The sequence below is a fragment of the Toxotes jaculatrix genome, chromosome 7, assembly GCF_017976425.1.
Source record: "Toxotes jaculatrix isolate fToxJac2 chromosome 7, fToxJac2.pri, whole genome shotgun sequence".
NCBI classification, from domain to species: domain Eukaryota; kingdom Metazoa; phylum Chordata; class Actinopteri; family Toxotidae; genus Toxotes; species Toxotes jaculatrix.
This window is the reverse complement of record NC_054400.1, coordinates 14,490,419-14,518,039: the sequence shown is the minus strand read 5'-3', so window position 1 is coordinate 14,518,039 and position 27,621 is coordinate 14,490,419. Positions and strand designations below refer to the sequence as shown.

The 27,621-nt window shown below is 40.3% G+C and overlaps 1 protein-coding gene across 4 annotated transcripts; it reads left to right on the top strand.

The window, feature by feature from the left end:
- Positions 1 to 1,985: 1,985 nt before the first annotated feature.
- sgsm1a (small G protein signaling modulator 1a) lies at positions 1,986 to 26,735 on the top strand. 4 transcript variants are annotated; one of them, XM_041043064.1, is made up of 26 exons: positions 1,986 to 2,030; positions 2,159 to 2,202; positions 8,327 to 8,402; positions 13,018 to 13,180; positions 13,478 to 13,630; positions 13,726 to 13,793; positions 14,603 to 14,748; positions 15,342 to 15,479; positions 15,852 to 15,976; positions 16,592 to 16,659; positions 16,810 to 16,973; positions 17,450 to 17,585; positions 17,673 to 17,816; positions 18,393 to 18,522; positions 19,061 to 19,125; positions 19,234 to 19,379; positions 20,256 to 20,384; positions 20,473 to 20,655; positions 21,088 to 21,159; positions 21,435 to 22,646; positions 22,749 to 22,873; positions 23,375 to 23,457; positions 23,601 to 23,710; positions 23,853 to 23,949; positions 24,314 to 24,481; positions 25,132 to 26,735. In XM_041043064.1, the coding sequence occupies exons 1-26, from the start codon at positions 2,012 to 2,014 to the stop codon at positions 25,218 to 25,220; spliced, it is 4,053 nt and encodes a 1,350-aa protein (XP_040898998.1). In that variant the 5' UTR covers positions 1,986 to 2,011; the 3' UTR covers positions 25,221 to 26,735. The 4 variants fall into 4 exon arrangements, with proteins under 4 accessions (XP_040898998.1, XP_040898997.1, XP_040899001.1 ...); XM_041043063.1 differs by having other exon boundaries at positions 21,372 to 22,646; XM_041043067.1 differs by lacking the exon at positions 17,673 to 17,816.
- The last annotated feature ends 886 nt before the right edge of the window (positions 26,736 to 27,621 follow it).

Here is a 27,621-nt window from a genome sequence, read left to right as displayed (position 1 = left end):
GATCCCCTGCTGACATGTGAGAGCACCACTTCAAATAGTCGTGTTTTGTGCAGAACATTGATTTGTCTCATGGCTGTAAGTTAATGCTGTTGTTTGCAAGCACTGAACAGACAAATACACACACACACACACACACACACACACACACACACACACACACACACACACACACACACACACATACAAATAATGTTGGTTTCCTTTTACCAAGTAAACAAAGGGGAGCTGGTTAGGAGCTCTGGTGTGCTGCTTACTCAGGCAGAAGTCCTGGTATGGCATTTAACAAGACATGCTATTACCTCATATTATCTAAAGCCACTGCGAGGTGTGAGTCACCCCAGTGAGGGAATCCTGGGTTGAAGAGGATGTTTGCGAGGAAAATAGAGGGAAAAAATGGACCAAAGCAGAGCCATTACATCGAAGCCGTTGCAGATACAGGGCTTCTTATTGTCAGACAAAGACACATCTATAAATTGCTTTGTATTTTAAATTCATATTTTAAAAACAACAACATCCCCAAACCCCAACTGAACATCTGCATAGTCTTGAAACTGTTATTTGGTCTGGCATTATCAGGTAAACCTGTGATTAGGACTCTGGGTTTAGGACTAGGACTAGGAATCATGTCTCAATGTGTTAATCCACAGAAGGAACCCAAGGATATTGCATATTACTGAAACTACGAAGGGAAGCTTTGTGAGGCCCTGCTGCTCCCAGTCTGTCATCTTGTGTTATCCCTCCATCCTTTCACCACCTGATCTACCTGACAGCTGAGTCCTCCAGGCAGAACTGGACTTAAGGCCCCAAGACTCTGGTGTACTGAAGCCTAACAACTTCCACAAGCACATTTTCTGGCTCAGATGGTGTTTTTCTTGAACATGATCTCACTCATGTGCTGCACATACGTGTGCAAACTTTTGCCATATTTCAATAAAACTTGAAAAAATATAATCCATATGGATTTACTGGTTCATTTTTGTGTGTCAGGGGCATAAAAAAAAGGGCATAGTCGCCATCTTCTGGACAGTATGAGTTACACCTTTTTGGAAGCATTGCTAATGTGCATTAGGGGAATAACTAAAATCATGCATGTCATGAAAGGGATTTTTTTTTTTTTTTTCATTTTATATAGCCTTCAAAGGTGCTGAACTAAACCTACCAGATGTCTGTACTGTAAGAATATATATTTACTATATTCTATTGTGTGGAAGCCTAATAACTTTGTTTCCTACAAGGTACAACACATATTTTCAGTGTTTTGCTTTCCTCACTCTTGGTGTTAACAGAGAAATTTGTTTGCTTCACGTTTTGAACTCCAGAAGGTTTCCCTGAACAAATCAAGCAACAGGTGGTCTGAGAACAATATAACAAGTCTTGTGTGGTTTGAAATGCAGCAACACATCACACTGCAGTAGTCCATCCAAAGTGTGGGTCAGGGTGGATGCAAATCACAAAATAAATAAATAAAGAAAAATATTGTGTTTGCAATATGTTTTTTTTTATACGGGTTGTCTTTATACATCTTGACCACAAGATGGCATGAAGACAAAACTTTTCCATGTCACACCTCCTCTTATCAAATGCCCCTGTTTGTTTTCAGCTCAGGAATACGTTTTGGTTTTTTGTTTTTTTTTTATGCCCTAAAGTCTTGGCAAAATAATTTCTGTGGAAGGATAACGCCGTTACAACAGAGATCACATCAAATTGTTATTGTCTGCCTCTTAGTGAAATTTATACTGAAGTCTAATTTAAGTGAATGACAGCACATTTGTGGGGCAATGTCGCAGGAAGCTATAAATAATGGAGAATATACTTAGATTTTAGTGCGTGAAAGTTACATTACCGTGATTTTAAGGCTGTTGTGCTGATTCTTGGGCCACCCAATGGAAGCTCTGCGTGTGTCTTTAAGAGGTGTGTGTAAAGGGGAGGTGGAGTCGTGAGCCACTTCGCAGTGTACAAGCGGCACTCAGCAGATGGGAGGGGTGCTGCCTGCAGACAGGAGACAGGATCCATGGCAACAATCATGGCAGGTGGGAGAAAAAAAGATAAAGATAAATGTTTCTGTATCGTGTTTGTGTTATTTTGAGGATACAGAATAAGTTCAGGGTCATGACAAATTGTAATAAATGTCCTGTTGGACTGTTGTGCTGTGTTTTAGAAGCAGAGACCCGTCAGAGGCTGCTGCGCACCGTCAAGAAGGAGGTGGGTGTTTTCAGCTCAGCAGTTATCGAGTTGGAAAAACAAACACTGTGGTTTGTATGAACCTGTGCGGTTCAACCTGTACACGGGGAGGATACTCTCAGATGGTCTCTAACATAAATATGGTTTGGATGCTCATCTGTATCACAGCCTCCGTGAAAAGATTAGAGAACAAGCCTTTATTAAATACTACACTAACAGTCAGTAGTCACCAGTAAAGTACAATTGATTGTTTCATTTTTTTTCTTAAGATTTGGATTTAGTTGCTCATTATTCCCTGTGTGCGCGTTCATGCAGCACCTCAGTAATTATTCGGGTGGAGAAGCAGCATGAAGGAAAGTCCGTAGTCAGTGTTTGTGGTTTTTATGGCAGAGCAAACCATCAGCCTTCTGCCAAGCCATTTGGTGGTTTCAGTTAGACACAAACTCTGCATGTGTGTGTGTCTGTGTGTGTATAGTGGATGTAATGAGTTATATTGTGTTGAGTGGAAACAAATATGGAAGTCGCTCTGGTGGTTTGTACAGCTGGTTTCTCAACACTTCATGTCACTCATCATCATTTGAGGTTACAGCTGTAGCACAGACGACCAGAGTTCAGCAGAGATCAAATGAAACGTCACTGCCATTTAGTCTGTGTGACTATGAAGAGCTCTTCATCTGTGAATGGCCTGCTGTAATAGCATACAGGAGCACTCTGTGGGTAAATTCTATACAAGTAAAAACCTATACAAGTATTCAGGAGAACCCCTGATGCTGCAGTGAGACCACAGGATGGGGTTGCACCTGCTGACTAAATCGGATTGCACCATTAAAACTTAAGAAAAGCCTTAGCTAGTAATGTCGAATTCACGTTACCATTTAAACCGGAACTATGCAAGCTTACATGTCAGTCTCCAACTTGTAACTCAGTAACTCTTGGTGAAAAGAACTGCAGACATGTTAACAACCAGTTTGCAGACTGGCTGCAAATGCACCACAGCTGCCAGTTAATAGCAACAATAAAACCCAACAGGAATACAATCAGTTCAGCTAATTTCACAACAGTTAAACACTGTTTATATGTGGGTAACAAACGTGGACAAATCATAGACGTACAAATACATATGCAGTTTATGTTGTTTCACTACAAGGTTAGCACTAGGGCTAGCCATCTTGTAATAATGCTTATAAAGGTACATAAATGGAAATATCTGTGTGTTAGTTTATAGTGAGAGGGAAATAGCTAGCGTAATCAATGCTATTTGGTTATTTAAGCATTATCAGCATAATGTTTTGTAATTTGAGGTACATTGTGTAATTTTTACAAAATCTGCTTTCATAAATGTTTACATCATTATTTAACAGCATTTAGACAAGATTGGCTGCATCTAATTATAATAAACTAATTATAATAACAATAATATTCAAGTTTTCATGGTGATTAAGATATTAAATATTTATAGTTGAACAAGTTCTAGTTTAAATAAACTGTCTTTCATACATCTGCTGCTGTGGAGATAGATAATAATTGTTTCATGAACGCTATCAGGTCAGCTATCAGCTTGACCTATCAGCAAACTAACATGTGTCACTCCACTGTGTCTCCATTGTCCTACAGTGTTGTGTACTTGTGGTCACTGCTGTTGAGGTTTTTGTTTTCTTCTGTTTGTTCAGGGAAGGTTTTCTCACTATCTCCAACACCTCACTTAACATTTACACTTTTACAGTAAACACCCTCAGTCCTGGGAGCTTTCCAACATAACCTTTTCTACTGTGTGTTGATTTCAGTACCTAAAAAGCTCAACTGAAGCAGAGGAACATTAATAGTAGTTTTAAGGGATCAGAGGGTGTTTTTCATTCCCTTTTCCTGGCTACATTCCTCTCAGTCCAGACCACTTTCCCAACCTCTGTCTGTTAACAACTGATGGATTTTTTTCATTGGCCTCATCACTGATTGCCTCATCAATTAAAAGACTATATTTCTGCCAAACAAACAAAGATAAAAATCACATCCTGGATCTTGTGAAAGGAGGAGTGTGGAGACTTTGATCTGATTGCTTTTTCTCTGAGTCCTGTTTACAGTCTTATCAGTGGAGACCAGACCCTTCTCATGATTAAACCTGCTTCCCGTGTGCTGGTTCAGCATTGCCGAGATTCATTCACAGTGGCTGCTTTCATTGTTTAATACAAATGCAGCCCAATGGACTCTGTAGATGGACCAACGGCGCAGTTTGTCAGTGTGATTGCACTTCATGAAAAACTAAAAGAATTAACAAAGAATTTTCATTTATTTATATGTGTTTTCTCATCATTTCTGTTTCCCTCAGAGGAAAGATAGATGTTGTTGTTTGTACTGTTTTCCCATTAGTTTATGATTATTATTATTCTGTGTGGGTTATACCATATGGTGCCTCTATGCTGTGTGTTCTCACGCTCTCCTTGTCCAGCTGGTTATGTGCCACCAGTCTGTTCAGATATACCTGGATGTGGGCCATTATCCAGAGGGCGCAAGACGTCTGTGGCAGCAGAATTACCTTCTGGCACAAAAATTGGTTTGAATGAGATCTTTTATTTGCCTTAGCTATGATACAGAACCTATCTCTGTCTGTCTTCAGTCTCTTTATCTCGCTGTGATCGGGCTCCTCCCTCTGTCTTTTTGTATATCACTCATGCACACAAATGCAAATACACAACTGTGTTTGCTAAAGGATAGAGAGAGAGGGGGGGAGAGACTGTTAGAAAACACACAGGCCAAAGGGATCTGCACCATTTGCTTTCCTGTCTTGCTTTTTTTTTTAAGCTGAGTGCTTACTCTGAAGGATAAGGGATAAGGTTTCAGACAGAGGACTGTGAGATTATCCGCCAGTCTTGTTCTTTCTTTTATATTTAATAAAGACTGTCTGATTCTTTGTAGCATGTTGATAGAAAACATTAATACTGGGTTGATTCATACTGAGGGAAAAAGCTGCAGGGAAATCATCAGATACTATTGTTATCATAGATACTCTTAGAGATCATTATACTGAGCCTATCATACAGCTTTTGACCTTTCTAGATGAATGTATTCATAATCAGTTTTTGGTATGGATGGGCTATACTGACAGAGATGTATTGATGCGCACCACAGTTTGTGCACGTTTGGACACCATTTATAATCAAATGAATTACAAGGTGCTGTCTGTGTGACGGGAAAGGAAATACTTATTAAACTGGGCAACACTGTGTGAGTGAAGTGTGTAGCCTCTTCTCTCTGTTTACTTCAGAAACTACCTGAGCCTCAAGTGTGTTTGTGTGTGTATCATGTAAAATTATTTCAGCTACCCTTATATGAAGACTGTAGCTACGTGTGCATGGATTAACATGAATAACAGTGATGATTTGTCTTCTTTTTCCCCGTTGTGTGCTCCCTTCATTCATCAGTGGCCACAGAGATGATGAATAATGAATAATGAAGGGTGGATGTTAATGGATGGGGCTTTCTCTCTGGCTCTTATCTCTTGGCTCTGCTGTTGCAGGACTTAATTGGAATACTTTAATCTTGGAATGCTTTATCACTCTGGTTGATGCCTTCAAGCTACAGTGGTTTGTTAGAGCAGATTTATCAGGCTTTGCTGCTGCGACAAAGATATTTAATGACTGTTGTCAAGTCACACACGTGTTGTTTTATCTATAAATTCTACTGAAAATGTATTTTGCGGTGGCATTTAAGTAGACGTGGCTATTAAAAATGGTTTGCTTTGGGCAGATTTGTGCATAAATGATACCAAATTGACATTAGGTCTCTACAGAGCTGGCAGACCTTTGAAATGACGAATGCACTGTACAATTAGATATTATTAGTGACTGTAGTTAGGGAGCCGCAGTCGTTTTTGTTTATGTCAGAGATGAATGAATGTTGTTGACGCATCTTCTTAGGCGGAAGTGATCCACTGTGCGACACGTGCCGTCTCCATAGAAACCTGCAGGTTTGTCTGTGCTCAGACACTTCACCATATAAATTCCTTAGAGGCCTGATCTGTAGCCCGGATGAGAGAGATGAGAAAACACAAGGAGGAGTCTGTGTCTTCAAGTTGGCAAATCAATCAGCTTTCTTTATGTCAGGCGCACTCAGAAGGAAAACTGGTGTATAAGAGTCCCCTGCCTTTTCTATGTGTGTGTGCATGTGTGTCAGCATGCAGGCTTTTATACGGGTCTGATCACGATCGGAGCGGGTGTGCATCACATCAGAGTGGCTCTGTCTCTGTTGTGTTGGCAGCATGAATCATTTCTGTAGATGCCGAGGACAACAATGCTACTGATGCGAACAGGCCAAATTTGTGGAATGACTGCTGTCTAATTAGCGAATGTTTCTTTTTTTTTATATTGAAATGTTTTCGGGATGAGTGGTGGTGGTGGTTGTGGGCTCATTTGGTGTGAAAACCTCTTTAGTTTTTTCATGAGTTATAGATTAGTCAGTTTTAGAACATTGAGGGAGCAAACAGTGCTCAGTGGATGGATTTCTGTCAGCACCATCAAAGAAAAACAAGTTTTTTTGTCTCTCAGTTAAATCTGAAATCTTGATTTGTTTTATTGTTCTCCCTTTATTCAGGAAAAAAAGAACTCCACACTGACTGATGGATATGTATACATTTACGTATGTGTGTTAAGTCTCTTAATTTTATGCTTGCAAGGACAAATGGGCAATATAATGTTATATTATGTTGCATCTATCAGTGTCTATAATTTCAAATTCTCTGGTTTTACAGGTCAGACACTCACATTTGATTTTTTTTGTTTGTGTTTTGGTTACTTTTATTTTAATTTTCATAAAACATACAACATCATGATATATTGATACTATGGAAGTCACCAGTTAACAGCTGTTGCACCTAATTACTTGGAAGTTCAAGACTTTATGTACAAAACACACGATCATCTTATGAAAGATGATGCACTGTCTTAGATGAAACTACCCAACAGTATATAGAGGAGAAGAAGAAGAGTACAGCTACAACATTAAAATACAGCATAGCAATGTGTCATTAATTATAATCAAATAATATTGTAACACTCTGACAGGGCCCATTCTTCTGACTAATGATTACTTTTTACCATTAACATTAAGGTTGATATTATTATTTTTTTCATATTTTAAATACATTTTAATGCTGAAACTTCTGTTATGAACACTTTAACTCATAATACATCCATTTACTTTTACTTAAGTAAAAGATCTCTAAACATCTTCCACCATAGAGAGTTACAGGTACTATACTCCATCTATGAACAGAGAGTAAACTAGATATAAAAATGATTGGTCCATAAAACTGAGCTGTATTGGAAAATCTAACCTGCAGACAGAACCTTATCTCCCAGAGAAATTTTATGATGAAGCTATAAATATCAACCCATGAAAACTAATATTGTTTGAAGCTTTGAAGCATGACCACTGAACTGCCTCACAGAGAAAAGATTTGCTCACGCCGCCGAAGGATTGACTCAATGTGTAGATTGGAAAAAAGTTCAAAACTGAGCAGAGGGATCCTCAACCACTGGAGCGAATAGTTGCACGTGTGTGTGTGTCAGGGAGTGTATGTCTGTGTTTGTGTAGCGGCTGAACTTGGCAGTGTAGTACGGTTGCTGTGGACAGACTCATTTCAACAGGAAATTAGAGCTGTCTGCATGGCTGTGTCCGGAGGTTGATATTCCCAGTGCAGATAGCAGAGCGGTGCCCACACAGGGGGAACGTCTCCATAGCCACTGGAGGGATTGATGTATCAGTCATCTTAACTATTGGTCTGTAGCTGCTGTCATGTCAGCGGGGTGAAGGGCACATCACCATGGCAAGAGCTGGTGACTCATCTACTAACTTAACGTGCACTCAACATGCACTCTCCCCAGTCTGTGTTGTTCTACCTCTGAATTTTTCAGCCCCCCTCCACCCTTGGGCCCCAATCTACGTATCATCCCATTGTTTCACTTTTTTCTTTTCTTTTTTCTTTTTTATTTTACACACAGAGACATATATCAGTTTTAAAAACACTTATTCTCTGAAATATCACATATTACTCAGTCAAATTCTCACCAACAAGCCCCCTCACAGACTGTGTGCTTGCCAGTTGTGGCATATTAATGAATGAGTCACCCAGCATCTGCTGTGTCATTGACAGGTGAAGCAGATTATGGAGGAAGCTGTCACCAGGAAATTTGTTCACGAAGACAGCAGCCACATTGTGTCCTTTTGTGGTAAGTAACCAAACACAATACAATGAATCGCACAGCTTTTGCTCACTTACAACCATTTGAAGTTCTGCTACGCTGAAAAGGGTTTGAGTGAAATCATTCCCGATCTGTTGTATTTCGTTAAAGTTAAGGTCAAACTGGGCCAGCTTCATCTTTACTGCCGAATTTCAAATTAATTAATTAATAATTCATTTTAACCTTCATCACATTGTCATTTATCCATGTAACCTTGGTCACAAATTACCTAAATCTAACATGAATAAATTAAAATACACAGCGAAGCAGAAAATAAGCATAACCGAATCGTAGTGGTAAATTTTAAATTCAGATTAAGCCACTTCATGACCACTTTAGTTTGTCTTAAGTTTCCACTTCCTACATTTCTACTTTGTGTCCATGTCAGGACCAACTCTGTCAGAGTCAAATGTAAATTTCAGCTTGAGCAAGAAAAATTTTAAACGTTATATTAAAAACAAGCAGTTTTCTACAGTGATGCAAAGACGCCCCTCATCAACAAAACTTTTTTTAACAATTATATAATTAGTGTAAAATCGAAATAAAGGACATTTAAAGTTCAATATTTCACCAAATGTTATTGTTCTTGCCTCCAAATGGCACTAACACACTGCCCACACACAGGCGCTCACACCCGTCAGATGTCTGGCTCAGTCCAGAGCTGTAATCAGTAAGAAGATATATTTGGGGGTTTCAGTGTGAATAAAATGACTCTCAGCTTGCGGAAAATGTGATATTTTTACTAGCTGGATGCCATGTTTGCCATGCAGTGGTTCTTAATTCATATGATGATCTATTAAAATGTAGGAAAATGTATTTATGGTATAAACGTGAGCAGTGATGGAAGCCTAACCTTCACACAGACTCTTCTTATCGTGAAGAAAAGTAGTGTGAACAAGTGAGTTGTCTTCATTGTACCACTGGGTAAATATGTGTGAAGAGAACAAAAATGTGGAGGAACTGTTCGATCTGTCTGCTCTGTAGCCTTGATAAAATGTAATTGCACACGCAGCATTGCACAGACCTGCCGTAGCAGTGGGTGGCACCACTATATTTAGTAATAAAGTTAAAATCTGTGTTAGTGTGAGTCACAGTTTAACCAACCATTGCCAGGATATCAGTTAAGATGGCCACACACAAATAGTCAGATTAACCCATAACTTTATGTCATCATTCAGTCAAGATAATGTTCAATACACAGTGGGTGTTGTGTGTTTCTTAGGTCCTTAGAGGTAAGGAAGGTTATCTAATGTCCAAGTACAGCTGATTTGGTTTTCATAGTGTGAGAAGAATTTGCAGCGCAGCTTGAAAATCTATTAAACCAGCATAAGTGAATAATGTTGGACATCCTTTCTACCCAATAATCGGCTTACCCCAAATCTGTCTTCATAGTTCTATTTTTTTCTTGTGGGATTATGAAAATAATTTGTCACAGAACACAGGCTTTTATTACAGTGTGGTGGAAAGTTTTTTTTTAAACTCCTGTCGTGGCATGTGCTTTATATGTTTCTTAGGTCCTTAGAGGTAAGGAAGGTTATCTAATGTCCAAGTACAGCTGATTTGGTTTTCATAGTGTGAAAAGAATTTGCAGCGCAGCTGCAATTCTTCTCACACTATTTTAGTAATTTCATGTCCATGTGTCATTAGTTTTCTTGGCCTGAGGTTATCCATGTGATCATCTAAAGCCCTGTTTTAATAGCTGCTGCTCAGTCTGGGGCATATCTTTCCTCCTACTCCTATCATATGTACCAGTGGACACGTAGCCTTTCAGGATGACCCTCTCATCTCTCTGTTTTGTCGTCAGCCAGCTTCCTCCTCCACCTGACTCCTCCCGAGATCCTTATAGCGGCTCTTGTTACTACACGACCTCTTTCAGCTGTGATCTGTTCAGAGATGAGAGGGAGTGGAGGATGGGAGAGGAACTCAGCCAGCTCACCAGGGAGCAATTAGCCTCCACCGTCACGGCTCCTTTGATAAGCTGCCCAGGCAGAGTCGAAAATGAAGACACTGTGAGGGGAATGTGTGTCAAATCGCTGCTGTTGATTTTAGTTATGAAGCAATGAAAAGTAGCTCAACAAATAAACTTAAAAGAAACCATACTTTTATCGGTAGATTAAAAGCTCTGTTCATTTCCTTTATATAATTTTTAGAGAAAAATTGCGTTTTCTTTCTTTCTTCCTCCGATCCTGAGTGTTAAAGTCAGGATCAGTTTCCCTGAATAATTTTATAGCAGTGAACAGATTTGAAATCCTGAAGCCACAGCAGCCTTATCAAAAAGTCATCTCCACTTTTGCCCCATGGTGACATGAGAAGCATTGATGTAAACTTGCAAGCAGGTGTTTTGAAAACCTGTGTATCTACTATTGATTTTATCCAGGAAACTGCAGCTCACATCTTTTTCTGTCGTAGCTGCTAAAATCATTTGTGTGTTACGGTAAAATGACTTGCTGAAATGCTGAAAACTACAAATAATGGCAAAGATATGAACTTGGTAGAAAAAAAAAGAAAATGACGTGACTAAAATTAAATTGGCAGCCAGTTCATTTGAAATAAACTTGACCATAGTTGTAATTTAGGCTAATGCTGGCAATGTTTTAAAGCAGCATTTGACTTTGAACTTATTCATAAGATCAAACATCAAATTAAAGCAATTTATCCTTATTTTAATTCCAGTTACTACTTTTTTTGTATCATATTAAATAATAAAAAATAAGATTATTGTAGATAAATGAACTAGATAAGAGATTTGTGGTGAAGCATCAAACTGCTGATTAATTACTGATTAATCTAGTGATCACTTAAGCAATACAAGCGATTAGTCATTTTTCCATAAAATGTCAAATAATAGCTCACTGCTTTACAGGATACTAGATATACTGGGTTACTAGGAATACTAGGTTATTTTATTTGAACAATATGCTATTAATTAATTACATTGCCATATGTGTCTTTTTATCATAGTTGATACATAACACAAATGATAAATTCATCAGAAACTTTGTGACCTGTTGACTAATTATTTCAGAACTGCCTTGACTTTGCCTAAGACCTTGGTGCCTTCATAATCCTTTTGGTGCCTTTTGCTGCTCTGAGTGAATATTTGATCAGTTTGTGTCTGTCCAAGAGTCTCTTTATGCACTCAGTTGCCACAGATACAGGATGATTAGAGGCAATTTACTGTTAGCTGTGTATGACAGGTCAAACATTTAATCTTTCTAAATATGTTGCTGCTCTCATTTGTGTTGATGTGCCTCATGCTGAACCCTTCAGGTCTTAATTCATACTTACTCTACGGCGATAAATGAATTTCCCAAGCGTGTGATAAGCAAAGTATTGTTTGTAGACTACCACTGACACTGTTGTTCACTGCAGAGAACGTGGTACACAGGAAATTTAAGTTGTTCTCTGTGCATAAGTGGATAGGCAGTAGCTCTCAGGAAGTGGAAAGGTTCAGGAGTTGCTCTCCTTGCATATTTCTTGGCCCTCTGAGACTAGTTAGTGGAAATGATGAGACAGAAAGGAGGATGAACTATACCTGGAAACCTTTTAATGTTACACTTTGTTCTGACATTTAGCTTCTTGCTCTTGTGGTGATGATGATGTGGTGTAAAAAAACAGCACAGAGAGATGAGGAGCAAAAAATGCCAGAACAGAGAAAGATGAAAAGATAAACTAAGCAGAAAAGATGATCAGGACATATTTTAGTTTAAAAAAAAAAAACAATACCTGAAAGTTGATGGTTCTGATGACACTTTTATTGGCTGGGTTGAAGTAAAACCCTGCTAAAAGTGATCATAGTAACAGCAGTGATGGGTTTACAGAGCGTTAGGATGGAGGCAGGAGAGAACCGGTGTTTGAAGGAGTGAGGATGTTGGAAAGAGAGAGATCGTGATACTGATGAGTCGCCGCCGCCCCTCCCTCCCTCCGCCCCTCCCTCCCTCCGCTCTTCTCTCCCAGAGCTCGATCGCTCCATCAACAGGGGTTACCATGGCAACCCCAGCCTTCCCCCTGACCCCATGTGAACAGAGCCACAGGATTAGTCCTGAAAGAGAACTCAAATGTCAACACAGCTCCAGGCACTGCCACGTAGGCCTGAGAAAGAAGAGAGAAGAGGGGTGTCTGTTTTTCTGCACAATTGAATGATTGTGCAAGTGTGTCATCATGTCATCAACATGTACACACAAGGCCTTATTGGCTAAATTTAGCTCATGCAAAGATGAACACATGAAAGCATGAATTAATTAAAAATGGCTATTATACAAAACATCCACCACCGTTTAGGAAATATGTCTTCAAAAATAAAATAAAAAGCAAACACCTCCTAAAAATGTAGTTGAGTGGTTTGGTTATATAGTTGAAACAGTCCACATGCTATGTTTCATATATAGAGGCACCACTGGTTCTATGCATTGCAAATTTATCAAGAGCTAGATATTTTTGCTAGGAGTTGGTGCAGACCAAAACAGAGAGAGAAAGAGAGAGAGAATATTGGATTTGATTTTATCAGTTGCTCAGAAACATGACAGAGGTTCCCTTTTGTAACAAAAACTGAAACAAAAAAAAAAATCACTGTAGTAAAGGGTGTGTGTTTGTATCCATACAGCTGCAGTGGAGGCATGTGTCCTCCATGGGCTGAAACGACGAGCTGCAGGCTTTCTCCGCAGCAACAAGATAGCGGCCCTCTTCATGAAGGTGGGGAAAAGTTTTGCCCCAGCCGAGGAGCTGTGCAGGAAGGCCCAGGAGCTTGAGCAGATCATCGAGACAAAGTGAGATACGCACACGCCACAGCTTGTTCTCACACATCACAGCAGACTTCAAAGCTTACATCAAAGCCTGTTTGATTGTACCAGCGAAAGCACCGAAAACAAATGGCTGTCTGCTTACTTGAAGGGCTATTTTTTATTATGAAAAGCTTCTAAATAATTCATGTTTATAATCTTTTATGAATCATGAATCACTGATGCCATTAGCTTCACACAGACGCAGCTTCACTTAATGGAATTTTTAAAACACGTTATAATTGTTTTCCTTTAATTAAAACTTGTGACTTTCTCCTTCTGCAGACGAAGTCAAAGCTTACAAAGTCAAGACAGCCTTCGCAAGATGCCCCGACTGCCCAGCCTTACCCCTCAGGGAGTCAAGAACTTGTGGATCCGGACAGCTTTGTTTGAGAAGGTGCTGGACAAGATTGTCCTCTACCTGGTGGAGAACAGCAGGTACATTGAGAAGGGCCAATGCCATGTGGTTCAACTGTTTGTGTTACCAGAACTCTGTGTCCCCTCAAAATTCCCCTTTCACATTTGTCTTCCAGTAAATACTACGAGAAAGAGGCCGTTCTAATGGACCCCGTAGACGGACCTATCCTTGCCTCTCTGTTAGGTAATTATATTTGGCATTGTAAGAATTTTGTGTAATTTATTGTAATCATCTAACATCATGTGCCACATCTTGGTTTGGGCTCATGTTCACATGAAAATGTGATTTTTGAAACAAGGAAAGCAGAATTTTGCTGCTTCTTTTTTCAGTGCAAAAGTATTGCACTTTCTTGCAGCGCGATTTAGTACCCCTTTAGTACCCCTACCATTTGTCCAATCAAGAGTAGAATTATGTTGTTGTAGTTCTTTTAAACAATGGTATACTCATAAAATCTTTTTTTTCTCCCGATTTGGACTAATAGCCAGTTCCCCTTGTACTGCAGTCTCTGTTGCTGCTAAACTTCATTTCTTGACCGGAGGAGGTTGTAGACTGAAGGGAATAGTGCTAACAGGCTAACCAGTTGAAGCAACAGGGATATGATCTCTGACTGGCTTCCCACCACTGAGCTGCTCAGGACTGAGTCTTGGTCTCAGCAGGCACCTCAAGAAATGTGCCATTATGTGTACCTTTAGATTATACTGTCTTGGTATAATTTTGTAGCATAAAGACCAACCAAGAGAATCGCAAGATAAACCTGGATTGATTTATGATCAAGACAAGAAAGCGCAGAAAACAAACAGAATGTGTTGGGAACCACAGCCATCATAAATGTCCTTTGTGATGGATTAAGAGGTTGATCACCTGAAGCTTATTTTTATACATCCCTGAAAAATCTGCCTTTTAGAACAGTTGTGATTGTGATGTTTAAGGTGATTGACAAAACCACAGGGCTGGTGTCTGGGTTATCTCACTGTGCTCCTTTATTCTGACAGTTGGACCTTGTGCTTTGGAGTACACAAAGATGAAGACAGCTGACCACTTCTGGACAGACCCGTCTGCTGACGAGTTGGTGCAAAGACATCGCATCCACGGTGGCCACTCCAGGCAGGATTCTCCCACCAAGAGGCCTGCACTGTGTGTAAGTGGTAATCTATTAATACAGCGCTTGACAATGCAGAATTAGTTTCAGGCTCCTTTTATTCAATCCTGTGTGCATGTATTACATGTTTATTCTGTCACGTTAGCATTCTTGCATCTTATCAGTTATATTCCCCTTTGAGATGCTGTGTGTCTGTTTATAGTGGACCTGCTAAGATTACTGCATTACATGAAGCACAGTGTGTCCCGGGAGAAAGAACAGTGTGTTTCTGAGACCCTCAGAGCTGTTCAGTCTTCAAGTTATCAGTGAAACAGGTCAACTCGGCCTATCTTACAACACCACAGTGCTCTTTACAGTTGTGTAGTGCTGGGTATTTTCACGTGTGTGTTTTCCATGCAAAAGTAGACTGGTCTTTGGCATCAGGAACTAGGGAGGGTGCACTGGTGCACATGAATGAATGTTACATTAATCTTATCTTCATTCATTTGAAAACGAGGTTTTATTCATGGGAAATGTCCATACTGTGACTGATCAGCTGTAATTCATTCTGCAAAGTTAGTCATCTGTTTAATAAGTGCTGGTTTCCAATGTTTGTTATCTGATTTGATGTATTTTGTGTCTGTGCTGGTCAGATCCAGAAGCGGCACTCAAGCAGCAGCATGGACGAACGCCCTTCCCCCTCACCATCAGCTCGTGAATATGTGGAGTCACTGCATCAAAACAGCAGGGCGACCCTATTGTTCGGCAAAAACAACGTGCTTGTACAACCGGTAACTGACTGATTCCTCTTAATCCCTCACACATGTATGGCTGTGGCACTCCCTGGAAACAATATCTCAATTCAGACATTGTACAGAATTTAATATAGATTGTTGCACACTATCCAAAGTCTGCAGGAAGAACATTATATTAACAGACTGACAACATTTCTATCTGGCATTTTACAGTAATGTCACAGCTAAATAGTGTCAGTAACAGCAGGGGAACATTTAATTTCAAGTTAAAGCCCTGAACAAAATGGTTGGCATTTGGCATTTTCATCGGTACAGTCTTCTTCAGGCTTACACATACTGACTTATACTATTCATACTCATACTGTTCTAGCATCAAATGAAAACCATCTGTCCTCATGGTTGTTTCAGAGGGACGACATGGAGGCGATCCCAGGTTACCTCTCTCTGCACCAGACTGCTGACATCATGACACTGAAGTGGACGCCCAATCAGCTCATGAACGGCTCTGTTGGAGACTTGGACTATGAACGCAGGTGCAAAATTATCCCACTGTAAATGGATGATGATTATGGTGATTGTGTCTGCCTGCGAAGCCTGCATTTGATAATATTACTAATGCCCCTCTCATACCCAGAATATCTAACGTGTAATGTGCTTCCTCAAAGACACAGATGCACTCTTTGTTATTTCTTTACCTCTCCCCTCTGCTGTTTGAGTAACACCCGGGTGTTACTGAATAATGCAGTGTGTTCGTGTGTGGCTCAGGGGCTCAGTTCATAGAGGGAAAATGCTGCCGTTCTGATGAGGCCTGTTTTCAGCACACCAGTAACCAGCAGATGGTTTATTGACTGAGACACTGTCAGACATCTCTCAACCCTAGCAAACCGTGTTATGTTCATGCGCCTGTGCATGGTTTCTCTCAACAAAAGAATTGATTACTGCATTAGGCAAGTCTGCACCCGCTCATCTGTGTGCACGCTCTCGAATACTTTCTTTATTAGCCATAAAATGAATGTCCCTTGGGAGATTCTGATTCAGACAGACAATATGTAAACGTTCCCTATGGATTTCTTGCTGCTAGCTGGTGATCTTAAGTTTAGTCTGGGTTGTTATTTTACTGACCATGTTTTTGATTTGATATTTTTCAGTGTATACTGGGACTATGCCATGACTATCCCTCTAGGGGAGATAGTTTACTTGCACTGTCATCAACAAGGTGGGTCCACGCAAGAGTTTAGTCTTAAAACTGCCATTATACACACAAATCTAATTACAGATTGTGTACTATCCCTGCATTTTTTTTTTTTTGCATTTGTTACTCTGCAATTGTCCAACAATAATTTACAAAAGAAATCATCTCCTGTAGTGGACAGTGGGGGGACGGTGGTGCTGGTCAGTCAGGATGGGATCCAAAGACCTCCACTTCGCTTCCCCAGAGGAGGCCACTTGCTCCAGTTCCTCTCCTGCCTGGAGAACGGCCTTCTTCCCCACGGCCAGCTGGACCCTCCGCTCTGGTCCCAGAGGGGAAAGGTCAGAACAGAAGGTCTTTCTTTGGGGTCGCTCTCTGGCCTCAGATCCAGGACACAAATTGCACATTTTAGTCTTTTAGTCTTCCAGAGAAAAAAAAAGGCACTAAAACACTAAATTATCCATATCGGATCAATAAATCAATTTTAAAAAAGACATCCGGATTCAGAAACAGATGCACTGCCTCAATATTGGTTGGAGTGGTGCTGATGAATGTGTGGCTTAATGTTCTCTCTGCACCACTGCACAAAAAGTGTCTACTTAAATGACTGGATGCTTTTGTTAGACTGTTAATAGCTGTATATCTGCAGCTAAACCGAAGAATGAAAACCACCCGCGCATGTTCAGCCACTATTAATAGGCTTAAACATACAGACACTCATCATCTTTAATTCACATGGATGGCTTAGCTGGGCTCTAATGGTTCCGCAATTTTTCTTGTTAGCGTTAGTTTAATAGTAGTTATTCACTCTTTGCAGGGAAAGGTGTTTCCTAAGCTACGGAAGAGAGTTCCTCAGGGATCTGGATCCTCAGACTCAGTCTCAGATAAGGAGGAGGACGAGGCCACAGACTATGTCTTTCGCATCCTCTTTCCAAACAGCCAGTCTGAGTTTGGTGAGTTTGGCCCCAGGGAGGCAAATTAACACGGGGCTCTCCAGATTGTTATATGTTCATGAAAATGTTACTCATTGTTTGTTACAGTGACTGTAACTCATCCTCCCCGTCTGACTTCTTCCCTCTCCCTTCAACTGAGTGGATATTCCCGCTCCAAAACAGGGACCCTGGTTGTCCCCAAGAGGTCCTGCAGCTGTCCTGAAGAATCCCCCTCACTCATAGGAAGCATCTGTAACACTTGTCACACCTCGGCTCGTCTGTCCATCTGTCAGCTTGCCGTGCTTTGATTATCTGCATCTAATATCCTCCTGGCCTGTCCTGCACCTCTGGCAAACTTTATCGATGTGTCCCGTAATTAAAGCCCCTCCCCCTCCCTGCCAACTTGTGTCCACACCTTTTTTTTTTTTACCGCAGTACGACGCAGTAACCTTTTAACAGACAATGGTTGGACAACTGATTGATCAAATTTGGCTCCTGAACCGAGAAAGGCTCTTGCTCACTTGATCTTTCTCTCTGCAACAGTGTAATTGACGATGGCTTCATGCTTTCAAACTGTGCGTCAATTCCAGATTGCGTAAATGTTTTTGTTTATATGCTGTATTTTAGCTGTAACACGAATCACACAGAAACATTATACTCTGAAGCGCTTTCGGCAGATCATAATTGATCAGCATAATTCTGCTCATGCTAAAATGTTTCCAGCTGTGTTTAAATCATCTAAGTGCAAATGTGTTTGTCCTTGAAAGCCTGAGTAGCATATTGCTTTAATAGTGCTGGTGTGTGTTCTTGTGTGTGTGGATGTTGCAGTGACTCCTCCAGACTTGATGGATCAGGGAGCTACAATGTGGCATCCCACTCTAAGGAAGTCCTCGTGTTCCTCTTGTTCTCAGGGGAGCTTCTCTGACGGGGCGATGCCCAAGGGTTGCAACCACGAGAGGTGAGAGATAAACACACTCCAAGCTAAAACTGAGCTGTGTTAGATCGTGACAGGGAAACTGCTGGAGACTGCAGAGACACACCCACACACTCGATATCCCTGAGCGCCAACCAGAAATTCTCAGTGATATGGAGGAAACTGGGGAATAAGCAAAGATGCAAGAACATAGCAGTTACCCTGAAGACAATTATGTGACATTTACCTCACTGGCATGAGAATGTGCTGGAAAAACAAGGTGATAAGCAAGGCAGATAAAATGGGCGAAAGCTATTTTAAAAAAGGCAAGCCGCTGGGCCAGTTTGTTCGGTATAGCAGCACAACATTTGAATGATGAAAGGTTAGCACCAGCACTGTAATAAATTCTAAATTAGATACAGTATCTTATACATTCAGAGCACAATGAATAGATCATGCACAAGATGATTTGTCTAATTACAGTTTAATGATAGTCTTTTAAGGAAAGAGAATAGAATAGTTGCATAATGTCAAAGTGTTTCCTCTGGACAAGTGAAATAATCTGTGCTATATCTTCCTGCAGGACTCCTCTGAAGCTGCTGTGCGACAACATGAAGTATCAGATCATCTCTCGGGCATTTTATGGCTGTATGTGATTACTTATTGTGTACACTGAAAAGCCTTAAATCTTAGTATGTGTTTAATCACCACTAGCTTCTGCAGAGACTCTAATTAATTAACTGCATTGTAAACTAGGGTTGGCATACTGCCGTCACCTGTCTACTGTGCGTACACACCTCTCCGCCCTCGTCAATCACACCATTGTGGCGCCCGACGTGCCGTGTGATGCCTACAAAGGGCTCACCACAGAAGTGTGGCAGACATTCCTCCAGGACTGCACAGTAAGCATCGCTGTTGTCAATGCACTACACTACACAAACTTTACATCAACGGCTGACAGTATGCTGTCCACACACACACACACGCATGTCCACTCCTAGCTTCTCTCTTTCACTCTGTCACTCATCTATATTCATCCTCGGCTAATCATGCGACTCACACCATTAGTCTCACAACAGTGTGCACGAAGCTAAACTAATGGCCCCGTCAGTCTCCATCTACATTTAAATTTACCTTGAGTCAAACTGCAAATATTTTTTTCTTAAAACTGATTTGTTTTTTTTGTAAGTAATACAAGAGCAGTATTTGATTATTACTGTGGTAGTCACTTAGAAAATGTAATAAATTACTCTTGTCCTTGAAAATAGCAGTTTGACCTAAAAGGTTCATTTACCAGAGCTTTCAACCATGTCTCACAGATGGGGCATGCACAGTTGTCATGGAGATGGCTCAGTTGTCATTTCATGACATAGAGCATATAAGTGGTTAAATGGGATTACTTTATTTGTTTAAAGCAATTGTTCTAATTAATTTACTTTTGATGTCAAAATGGAGGGGCACAATATTTAAATATTTAAATATTTTAAATGCTTAATAAAGGGGAAAGATTTCCGCTTGAGTCAACAGCTGTAGAAAGATGATGATTGATGATTTTTTATTTATCTTCCTGTGAAGTAAATTCAAATGCACCATGATAGCTACCACCCACTTTGGTGCTCTTATCACAGCCTGCACTGACAGAGTGAAAGCTTCCATGGTACCTCCGTCCACAGGCTGCCATGTTGTTAATGCTGTTGTTTTGAAGCACTGCTGAATGCTTTAAACATACAGTGAGAGACAGTTACCAAGGTGACTGAACTCATGTCTTGTGTCCTCAGGCCTACGAGGAGCAGGAGCTGCTTCGCCTGGTCTACTTTGGTGGTGTGGACCCCTCCCTGCGTAAAGAGGTGTGGCCTTTCCTGCTGGGTCATTACCAGTTTGGGATGTCAGAAGACGAGAGGAAGGAGGTTTGTCGTTTCCACGATTTCGGCTTTGCTTCCAAAGCATTTTCCAGGCACTTATCACAGAACCTTGACTCTTCACCCCTCACCACAGGTGGATGAACAGGTCAGAGTGTGCTACCAGCAGACCATGTGCGAGTGGCTCGGCTGTGAGGAGATCGTCCGCCAGCGGGAGAAGGAGCAGCATGCTGCAGCTTTAGCAAAGTGCTCTTCTGGGGCGAGCATGGACAGTTCCAGTCAGAAGATGATCCATCATGACTCCACTGTGAGCAATGAGGTAAATGGGAAACACACAAAAATGTTCATCACGGTGTAGTCTGACACACTGAAAAGTAGAGCTATTTGTGTTGTATATACTAAATATTACCAATTTTACAAATGTAAAGTCAGCTTACTAGCTCTAATACTTTTCAGCTTGTAAAAACAGTTGTATAACTTTTGTAGCTCTGGAAGATCTTTCAATTTTATAAAAAACCTCTGTATATATAAAAGACACATTTGAAAGATGTGGGCCTTCACTAGAGGGTCTAATGAAAAGCTTTTTTTGGAGCTGCTACTGCTTTTCCCTGCAACTTCACAAACGTGCAATACTAAACAACCATAGTATCCCTTTAATGTGAACACAGCATATGGAACATATGGAAAGACCGTATATCAATAAAAATGGATATATATTAATATCCTGGACTGAATGTCTTTTATTATCTAGTCCCAGTCCTCCCAGAGCTCAGACAGGCAGAGTCTGGCTCGCCTGCAGAGTGACTCCAGCAGCAGCACACAGGTATCAAAAACTCACCATAATACAATCTATATTGAATTTGTCTTTGTTTGCACAAAATTCACATACTAAATGTTGTTTAAAACTGATCAGCACTGTCACTTTTTAAATCCTGATCTTCTACGGTTCATTTTTCAATCTATGACTAAAGTAATGCATGTGATCTGAACATTTTGACCCAATATTCCTCGTCCCTGCATTCTTTGTCCTGCTAGTTATTCACATCCTCCCATCCCTTCCCCTGGAGTAGTCTGCTTCCCTTTGGCTTGTTCTTTCAGGTGTTTGAGTCCGTAGAGGAGGTTGACCAGATCGAGACGGAGCCCAAGACCGAAGAGACCAAACAGGTGCCAAAGATGCCCAACGGAGCTCTGCAGAACGGGACGAGCTCTCCGGATTCTGGGCACCCCTCCTCCCGCAACTTCTCTGTCACCTCTGGCCTGTCCGACGGCTCGCTCAGCACAGAGGACAGCGCTGCACCTGATACAACCCCGAGATCTGCAGCTGTCCCTCAGTCATCACAGAGCCCTGTCAAACCTGCAGGGTTAGAGGGAGAAGGTCTGACAGAGGAAATGCACAGCCAGGAGAAAGCTGAAGGGAAGGACAAAGAGCAGGAGGAGGGAAAAGCATCTGATGTGACCGTGACAGCAGAAAATATCAAGGCTGAGGTGATAGACGATAACGTGACTCAACCATTGAAAGAGGGGCAGGTGATGGCCGACAAAGAGACATGTTTGCAACCTGAAAAACAGGAAAATGTTGAGGAGTCAGAAGCTACCAAAACAGAGGACACCAAGATTGAAGATAAAGGCTTGGATACAGACATTAAAGGAGTTAAATCTTTAGAGTCAGGAGAAACAGAAAGAGAAATGTCCGTTGAGGATGCAACGATGGTGTCAGCAGCTGCTACAGAATCCAAAGGAGACCTCGCTGAACAAAGCCTCAAAAAAGAAGGGAGAATTGAGGAAACATCAAAGCTCAAAGAAAGAAATGAGGAAAAGATAAAGGAAATGGATGAATCAAAGACAAACAAACCACAGGAGGTTTTTTTGATGGAAGGGAAAGAAAAAATATTCAAAAATCCTGCGGCTCCTGAAGTGGAAAAGAACCTCCTTTTCTCAGCAGATGCCAGGGTCTCGAGAGCAAGAGAAGCCTACTGCGTATCTCAGAAAGAGGAGACTCAGCTCATGACTGAATCTGATGAGTCTCCCTCAGCCATAGAGATGGAGGAGATCCCCAAAGCCAAAGTTTCCATGGTGCCTTGGAGCAGGAAGGGACGTTGTGAACCCTCGTCTTCCTCTGAGGACTCAGCCCCTCACGTGGAGCTCAGGCAGGAGGAGGAGCAGGGAAAGCCCAGTCCAGAGGGCACAGAGTCCATCCTGTCAGAGGAGCCGGAGATGGAGAGCCTGTACCCTCACTTTGATTCTCTGACCGGGTCTGGAGGCACCAAGAATGAAGCCACCTCTCAAGAATCTGCCGGGAGTACCTTTTCTGTATGCTCTAATTTTTTAAAGAGTTTAGATTCATTTATTCTTTGACAAATCATCTCAATTTTGAGTTTGTTTTATACATTTTTATCATTTTGTTTGTTTTAGCAAGAGCTTTTGGACTTGTACACACTCAATCTACACCGCATTGAAAAGGACGTCCAGCGCTGTGACAGGAACTACTGGTACTTCACTCCTGCCAACCTGGAGAAACTGCGCAACATTATGTGCAGGTAAAACAGTGACATCAACAGGGATGTAATAAAGGGTAACAAAAGGCAAAACGTGCATATTTTTATTTACGGAAAATTATTCGTCTACCTTTTGAGGCTGATGGTATTAGTGTAAAACTGATGTATGTATGAATGCATAAATTCATGTTTTTGGAAACGTCTCAATGATTGAATTATATCCCATTCTTAATACAGCTTTTAATTACTTTTCATTGCTTAAATAATTGAATTAAATGCTCCATTAATGAAATTTTAACAGTAATCGTTTTTGTTTTTTTCCTGGATGGCAGTTTTAGGGAAATTAAATTAAACAAAGGCGACTTCATTTTCACACCTCAGAGAAACCTAAATCGTGTTAACATGAACTGTACTAACAGAGAGATTTATCTTCAGCATTGAAGAAAACTGTGGGAACACCTCTAAATCTGGACAGCAGTGTATGATTCAGACTGGCAGATTAAAAACTGTGCAGTTCACTTCTCTTTGTTGTATATTTTACAGCTATATCTGGAGGCACCTTGACATCGGTTACGTACAGGGCATGTGTGATCTCCTGGCTCCACTACTAGTCATTCTGGATGATGGTGAGTCAACACACTGATTCACTCCTTTTCTTCCCTCTTCTGTGACATTTGGTATATTTTTACAGTTATTTATGGAACAACACAGGAGCGTTTTCCCACTCACTTTCTTGCTCAAGCTTCCTCTCTCTGCTTCCTCCTTTCAGAGGCCATGGCCTTCAGCTGTTTCACTGAACTCATGAAGAGAATGAATCAAAACTTTCCACATGGAGGAGCTATGGATACTCACTTTGCCAACATGCGCTCTCTAATCCAGGTGCCTTTCTGCGTGCTGTAGCAGTCACACATTGCTAAATTCATTAATTACTTGCAAAAATTACAGCTTTTTCACACTTTTCTCCCACAACCAGTCTCATTATTTATTTTCCCGAATCTCCTCTGATCCCCTCTCTGTATAGATCCTGGATTCTGAGCTGTTTGAGCTAATGCACCAAAACGGAGACTACACCCACTTCTACTTCTGCTACCGCTGGTTTCTCCTAGACTTCAAGCGGGGTAAATTGGCGGCACAGTGCAAAAGACTTTGTGCCAATTAGAGGAAGAGGAGATTCGCTCCTCTTTAGGTTCTGTGTTGTGGATAAAATGCCAAACCACTTGGCAGCTTGTTAACAACACCTGCAGTTATTATAACTTCGAAAGGATTTGGACGTCAGTTATATTTTTGGAAAACCATTCTTGGGAATTGCTGATGAAATACAGTAATTGGCACAAAAGTGTGACTACTTAAATTGATTTTTATGATTCACAATGCTTTATGCTAAAGGTTTAACCACGGGCTGTCATAGTATATCCCCATTTTCTTTGAACTTTCTCACTGGCCTTTCTCAATATGCTTCCTTTTTTGGACTTTGTCTTCCAGAGCTGGTATATGAGGACGTGTTTGCAGTCTGGGAAACCATCTGGGCAGCCAAGTATGTCTCCTCTAGTCATTTTGTCCTCTTCATTGCACTGGCACTGGTGGAGATCTACAGGGACATCATCCTGGAGAACAACATGGACTTCACTGACATCATAAAGTTCTTCAATGGTAAAACGTACAACTTAACAGATGAACTTCTTCACATACCTATATCCTCTAATAAATCTTTAAATGAAAAGATTGGGCATTTACTGAAGAGATGCATCTGAGCATTTTTTGGCCTGGACTTAAAGTAGAGACAAAAAAGTCAGGTCGCCCTCTGCTGCACAGTTTGTTAGCAAATTTCGGTTGTCATGTTGCTCTTAACAAGTCAGCATCGAGTGGTGTATTTTTCCTGTCAAGTGTCATTTTCACTCGACACAGAAGCTGAACTAGTGGTTGCTAGGAACTAAGCATCTTCATGTGGATCAAAGAAATGCAAATTTAAGAGTTGTGATTACTGTGAGGCAATAACACACACTTGCCACCATTTTCATTGCAGTCTTTCGGTCACCATTTTTCCAGCCCTGGAACAAGAAGATGACGTCCCCAATTAAGTTTTGGCAAAGCTTCTGTTTTGTTAAAATGGGCTAAAATGAAATATGCATCTCTGATTATATCTATTATATCAAACAAATACATTTTATTTGAGATTACAGGGTTCATCAGCTCAGTTATCAGACTAATGAAGGGCTGACACGTCTGAAATATGTTCTGCTCTTTTCAAACAGCTGAAGTTAGTTTTGACTAAAAGTGTTTCTTATTTTTTTGTCTTTCAGAAATGGCTGAGCACCACAACATAAAGCAGATTTTGACCCTGGCCAGAGATCTGGTGTGCAAGGTGCAGATGCTGATTGAGAACAAGTGATGGCGCTGTTTGTCTTCTTTTCCTTCCAAGTAAAGTGTGAGCGGCAGTAGCAGCACAAGAGTAAAATACATACAGCACACACACTCTGACATACACCCATACACACTACACAAAGCCCTTACAATCAGAGTTTGCTGCTATGGGCCTTATTGACTGTATCCACTATGTTATTTGTGTTGTCAACAGGTGTGTGAGAATATTGCGCTTAATATTTGTCAGTATGTTCAAGTGAAAACAAGCGTAAATCTGTTTAATTTCTAACTATTTTTGTCAGAAATCCCTCAAGTGTTGATCTTAGTCTGAGTGCACAAAATATTTATATATATATGAGATAAAGATGGAAATTTTAGTTGCACATTTCAAACCAAAATGCAGAGCTGAGTTCAACCAGAGACTATATTTATGAGAAAACTATGTTGTGATAATAGTTTATATTTATTATTTTAGTAACTTAGTAAAGTCTACAAAATTACATTTTAGATATATCAGTGAGTTATCTCCCGGTCCTATCCCTTAATGAAGGAAAGAATGTAAGCAGACTTTTGATTTTATTTAAGTAGAACACCCAAATGAATTTCCACTGATGACCCAAACTCACACAATGTTAAGAATGCTTTAGCTTTCAGCATCATGCCAGTGATTTAGTATCCAACAGTGTTTTCAGTGTTCTTGAACTGCCTTGTCTGCCAAATAGTATGTCTTTATTTGTTATGTGTGAATTGTACTGTACTGAGAGAAAAATGTGTTTGAATTATGAGGATTATATTATGTTAACACTTGCTGAATCATAACCTGATATCTAAGTGACTTATGGGTGTATGGTGCAGAGATTTATATAAAGTAACAAGCCTGATTTGATAGTCCTCTTCAGTTGTTCTATCCAGTGAACCACTGTATATTTTGTAAAGTGTGCAGTTTACTCACCTTGATTTTTGTATCGTCCTGTATTGTCTGGCACCTGTTTGTTAAATCAAATGTTAATTTCAGCTTGAATGTGACTGAATAGAGAAGATCAGATGAGGCAGTGATAATATTTAGTCACAGGGACCAAATTAAAAGTTAAGCTCAGATTCTTTAGTGTGAGAGTGACTTAAACAGAGAGATAATAATGAAGGGTTAAGTATGACAGATTTTCACAGTGAACTGCTACTGACCTTATGTTATGAGGGAAATTGTTTTAATGTTTTGGGAGATTTGGGGATAATCAGGACATACAAATTATATGCTTTTAACCCCCCTAAAATGAATCTTAATGTTGGTCTCAGTTACCAACATTCATGCTTGTCAGTCATTGCCTAAAACTTGACTCAGTTGTTCTTCAGGTGCTGTTTCATGAATGTGGTGAGGTGAATTGCATTTAATATTGGTGTTTCTTTGTGAACGCTAACTGCTGTTGGAAAAAAAAACTAGTTTAATTCTTTGTAATGTTTATTTGCCAATGTATTTATTTATTTATTTATTCATTCATTTTCTCATTCAAATGCTGCTTTGTTTGTAAAGCTAACATTTTTATTTTGTGGCCAGTTTTAAATGTGTAATGTAAAACAATCAAATTCTATACTAAGAGTTCATAAAATATATATATATACATATATATATTAAATGGTATATGTTCTTATAATAAAATAAAAATGGAATTATCATTATTTTTCCAAAAAATATTGTAATGTGCATTTTACTGAATTTAATTGTACTAAGGTGAGTGTCAGAAACATCATCAAAATATGGGGTTGATAAATCATCAAGGGATCAGCACATGCACTCATTTCACAAAAGCTGCTCACCGCCAACTAGTTTCAAATCGTGTGAAGTATTTTTACTTTAGATATCACACACATTTTTATGATATGGTGGTGTCAGTTGGTTGATCACCATTTTTATCTAAATATCTCACAAGTATTGGATGGATTGCCTAGAATTATTTTACATTCACATTCATGGTCCCCAGAGGAGGAAGCCTACTGACTGTGATGATCCGTTAACCTCAAGTGCCACCCATATTAAGTCATAAGCCAGCGGCAAAATATGCCGGTACTAAGACTGTACTAACGGTCGGTTAGTACAGTCTACACTACAACAAGCCATACTGTCACAAAATCCTATCCGAACATTGGCAAACAAACACGGACACTGCAGCCCCTGTCAACCGCTAGAGGTAGCCAGAGGCCTCTGGATGTAGCCGCCTAGCCCAGCCGATGCTTTAGCAACGAGCTAACTGCCTGTGCCTGTCTACGGGCTGTCACTCAACGTAACCACGCTCCAATTTATTAAGCCTAAATAACACTAAAACGGTTGTGGTACAAAAAAATTTACCCCCCTCACAGTGTTCACGGAGGTGGAAACTATCAATAGAGACCAAAAACAAAAAATGTACCAGGCTGTAAATGTTTTTTTAGGCTGC

Coding starts and splice junctions, on each gene's coding strand:
- sgsm1a (XM_041043063.1), top strand. Junction 18,523..19,060: donor AAGGGTTGCAACCACGAGAG/GTGAGAGATAAA, acceptor ATCTTCCTGCAG/GACTCCTCTGAAGCTGCTGT. Junction 23,458..23,600: donor ACTAGTCATTCTGGATGATG/GTGAGTCAACAC, acceptor TCCTCCTTTCAG/AGGCCATGGCCTTCAGCTGT.